Source organism: Austrofundulus limnaeus, unplaced genomic scaffold, assembly GCF_001266775.1.
Source record: "Austrofundulus limnaeus strain Quisiro unplaced genomic scaffold, Austrofundulus_limnaeus-1.0 Scaffold2316, whole genome shotgun sequence".
NCBI lineage: Eukaryota > Metazoa > Chordata > Actinopteri > Cyprinodontiformes > Rivulidae > Austrofundulus > Austrofundulus limnaeus.
Genome location: NW_013954718.1, coordinates 2661 through 6913, shown reverse-complemented (window position 1 = coordinate 6913; position 4253 = coordinate 2661). Strand labels below are relative to the sequence as shown.

At 39.5% G+C, this 4253-nt stretch overlaps 1 protein-coding gene across 1 annotated transcript; it reads left to right on the top strand.

Annotated features, from left to right (window-relative positions):
- The first annotated feature begins 413 nt into the window (after positions 1 to 413).
- LOC106510789 (claudin-7-B) lies at positions 414 to 3627 on the top strand. Its single transcript, XM_013999510.1, has 4 exons — positions 414 to 897; positions 2365 to 2529; positions 2624 to 2708; positions 2809 to 3627. Exons 1-4 carry the CDS (start codon positions 675 to 677, stop codon positions 2969 to 2971), a joined length of 636 nt encoding a protein of 211 aa, XP_013854964.1. The 5' UTR covers positions 414 to 674; the 3' UTR covers positions 2972 to 3627.
- Positions 3628 to 4253: the final 626 nt, after the last annotated feature.

Here is a 4253-nt window from a genome sequence, read left to right as displayed (position 1 = left end):
AGCTGAAAAAAACTTTTTATGCAGGATTGGTAAAATTTTCTTAAGAAGAGAGGAAAACTTGATTTAGCCTACTATTAAAATTTCAATATGATGAAGTGTTCTCATCTCAATTAAGAAAGAGCACAAATAAAGAAATGTCTCATATCCACATGTCAGGAAAAAAATGTAAATAAAATTTGCGATTCAAGAAACAAATGTCTTGCCCCATAATAAGCTTTAATTGTTCCTTTTTAACTCAAATTAAAACCAGGTTTGCTGTTTGTTTTTGTCCTGCAGCTCAGGGGTCTGCTCTGTTTGTTTCAGGAAACGGTGACATCACGAAACTACAGGTGTTCACGCTGACGTTGATGAGACGAAACTGCGTGCGCGTCCCCGCCCACCTGCCGCGGAAACCGCCTGAAAAAGCTCGCTCCCGAGTCCACTCCCTTAGTTCAGGTGCGGCAGGGGAGCAGGTGTGCGAGGCTTCACCGAGTGCCTTTTAAAGTCAGATTTTCATCTTTTTAATTAGTTTTACCTTTTGGAAAGGAAAGGACTTTATCCTAAAAACCATTAAGGACCTTACTTTTACAACAAACTTGACTTTTGGAGTTTTCTATTTTTTTAAGCAACAGGTAACACTCGCGACAGGTGGACGTCGTCTTTTTTTATTTTAAAGGGGAAGAAAAGAAGCTAAAATGGCCAACTCGGGTCTTCAGATCTTGGGCTTCGCTCTGGCTCTCCTGGGTGTAATTGCGCTGATAGTCGGGACCATTTTGCCCCAGTGGAAGATGTCCGCCTTCGTTGGGTCCAACATCATCACGGCGATCTCCATGTACGAGGGGCTGTGGATGTCCTGCGCCTTCCAGAGCACCGGGCAGATGCAGTGCAAAGTGTACGACTCCATCCTGCAGCTCAACAGTGAGTAAAATCGAGATTTCCACTTTAATYTCCTGGCTTTAGGTTGAGTTCAGCTCGTTTAGAGGAACCCATCACTGAGTGAGTTCCTGGAAAAACAAGGTGAGGTTTGAGTATTCCCCTCCCCCCTCCTCTRCGTCTGAATCCAAGCAATCGGGTTAAATTGATCGCTTAGTTTTTGTCTTTAAAACCTATTTAAACATTTGCTGTTTTATGAGAAAACAATTATTTTTAGAGTTTAATTAATTTGTTTATTTTTACATAGGGTTAAAGTAGGCCTACGCCAAAGATTTATGTAATGATCACGTGCACCTGTTCAGGTTATCTTTGCTTTTTTATTTTATTTTTAAACGCCATTTTTTTTTTTAGCTCGGTCTTAAGTCACAAGTCTTTAAAACACCCACTGAGTTTGTTTGAAGAGTTTGTTTAGAGTGCAACCGCAAGTTCAAAAGGTTAAAAGGCTAAAGGACATGGCCCAAGATGTTTTAAATTCTTAACATTTTCTTTGCTAAAAGCAGGAATTTAAAGTCCTACTTAATGATTGGCAATGATCACCTCAGCTCTGGCTGTTGTCCTGGGCAGCTTCCCCTCCTCCATGTGCGGAGAGCTCATATTTCCTTACAGGGCAGGTGTAGTTAAAGGTTAAACACCTGTAGGGGGCTGAAATACAGGTGCAATACACAAGCGTCACTAAAACTGTCTAAAAGCTCAGTCCTGTTGACAGGTTATGTTTTAATAATCTTATCCMAATAATCCAAAGAATCTAATCTTAACCTTGATTGTAAAAGGAGAAAAGCTGAACTCTTTTCAGTTTAATGAAACTGGCAATTTACAGGAAGTCAGAACAGGAAAGTTTCCACGGAAGCCATTGTAATGGGAGGGACGGGTACTGGTTCTGGTTGGTTAGACATTAGAATGATCCTGTTTGATATCGTACCTGTTGAAAAATAGAATATTTTAGCTGCTGTTTCTACTTATTTTACCAAATGTTAGGCATGTTTTTTTCCCCTCCCGGTTGAAGCCTTCACAAAACCTCCCTGATCTAACAAAACTGATGTTTGGCACCTTGGACGCCACATCTTTGACTTTATTTATTTTCTTTGCACCAGAGTTTGAAATTGAATTGTCAAAGTTGGCTGCTTGTGTCTGGGACCGGGAGTGTCTCCCTAACGAAACCTGAAACCTGGTCAGACCTGTTTTCAGACTTACATGAACGAACACCCCCCACCCCCTCCGACATTTTCTTCCGGTTGGAACCAGTTTGTGGCTGTTGTTGAGGGGGACAAGAGCACCTTTTTTTTTTTTTGTTTTTTTGCTTGGCCGGTTTGATTCTGTGTCATCATTTGCACACTTTCTTTTTTTGTTTTCACCTTGAAAGTCTGCTGGCTCTCGCCACACCCTTTATGTGCAACTGATATGTTACYGTGTGTAAAAACTGAAGGACTAACCCAGTCCTGTCCTCTTCAACAGGTGCCCTCCAGGCAACACGAGCCCTCATGATTGTGAGCATCATCGCCTCTGTGGCTGGTATGGGTGTAGCCACCATGGGAATGAAATGCACTACCTGTGGAGGAGATGACAAAGTGCGCAAGTCCCGCATTGCTTTGACTGGTGGAATCATCATTATTATTGGATGTAAGTAGCCTCTGTGTCTAGAAATCATTGTTGTAGACATATATAAAGAGAAGCTGAGATTAAAATATTGGCGGGTTTGATTTTCTTTCCACAGCTTTGTGTTCCCTCATCGCCTGCTCTTGGTATGCTAACGACATCATTCGAGCTTTCTACGACCCTTTCACTCCAGTCAATACAAGGTGAGTTTCTGAGACCACGTTGGYGTACGAGCTCCATTTCCAAAGAGAAAAAATGTAATCGTTTTGTCAAAATAACAAATCTTTTTTTTCCCTTCTGAAGATACGAGTTCGGCGCTGCCATATTCATCGCCTGGGCCGGAGCATTCCTGACCTTAGTGGGAGGTGCCATGCTGTCTGCATCCTGCCCGAAAAAAACCAAAGCTGCACCACCCAAGTACCCCATCTCAAACAGACCCCCGAGCAGCAACAAAGAGTTTGTTTGATCAGGACCGGAATAAGATGCCATTTGAAGGAACATTTTGACCATACTCATCAGTTAAACCCAGAAATTGAAATATTGAAGATGTATCCACAGATAACATAAAATATATATGTATATGGTGCATTTTTAGTTTCTTCTACTACCATCCTGTGATGTTACTGTAAAATCTAAACATTCAAGATTTTAAATGCTGGCTTTTTACTTCAGAGCTTACTGATCCTGCCATGTTTGGAAAAGTCTGTGCTTTATGCAATCCAGAGTACTCGACACACAGCTGTAAAAGCACTAGGTTAAATTATGATAAATCAATTTTTTTGTACAACGTTGTGTAGAAAGTGCTCTTCATATGTCAAATGCTTTAGTGCATTAGTTCTTGTACAGTTCTAACTAGTACTTGAGATGTCTTGATCAATGGAAATTAGTACCACTGCATTTGTTTTTACTTAACATGTAAGCATGCCTGGAACAGGTTGCCAATATTTTTGCAGAGTTGTGATTAGTGACAAATGTTTGACCTGTGTTTTTTTTTTTTTTTTCGTTGTCAGTCTATAAAGACCATTTCGTCTGAATGGCATTGGCTTGTACTCATATTTTTTTAATTTTGTTTAAACCTTTTTAAAAGTGATGTAAATAAAATTTGAAAACCTGCCTTTTGAACATGTTTGGTTTTAATTAAGAGTTATTTAACAGATGTCAAACGTCAGGTATTTGATTACTTGACTTCCTGATATGAGCACCAGCTACCTGTGGGCGTAAAAAAATGGGTAGAAAATAATGGTTGAACAAGATTCGTTGTGATCTAGAATTTCAAAATTATTTTTATTTGTATACGTAATAGTAAAAAGTACTCAGTCTGATCTGGGCATCAAACGTCAAGACATACCAATCAATGGTTTGACGTCAAAATTCTACATTGTCTCAAAACTGTTTCTTCAGAAAATGCTTCAGTCTTGAACTAAAATCAGTTTTAAATCTGTACACTAAAATTAAGTGTTGAATTAATTTCACCAAGTTATGTCAACTGGTTCCATTAAGCCGAGTTAAGTAAATAGGTGTATTTTCTTCTAAAGAAAACGTGGAACCAGTTGATGTAATTTGGTTAAATGAATTCAACACTTCATTTTTTTAGAATTCCATGTTAATCCCTCAAGCAGAAAAATCTTTAATAACCAAAGAATTTTAAAAGGAAACATACAGTTTCCACCATCTGTTCCACATGTTACTGAGCCTGTCAGAGTTGGCCAGTGGCATAGACAGTATAGGCAAATGCCAATGGTGCCATC

Excerpts from the sequence above, each read along its gene's own strand:
- LOC106510789 (XM_013999510.1), top strand. The coding sequence starts at position 675 with ATGGCCAACTCGGGTCTTCAGATCTTGGGCTTCGCTCTGGCTCTCCTG. Across the intron at positions 898-2,364 it reads CTCCATCCTGCAGCTCAACA|GTGCCCTCCAGGCAACACGA; the intron begins GTGAGTAAAATC and ends CCTCTTCAACAG. Across the intron at positions 2,709-2,808 it reads TTCACTCCAGTCAATACAAG|ATACGAGTTCGGCGCTGCCA; the intron begins GTGAGTTTCTGA and ends TCCCTTCTGAAG.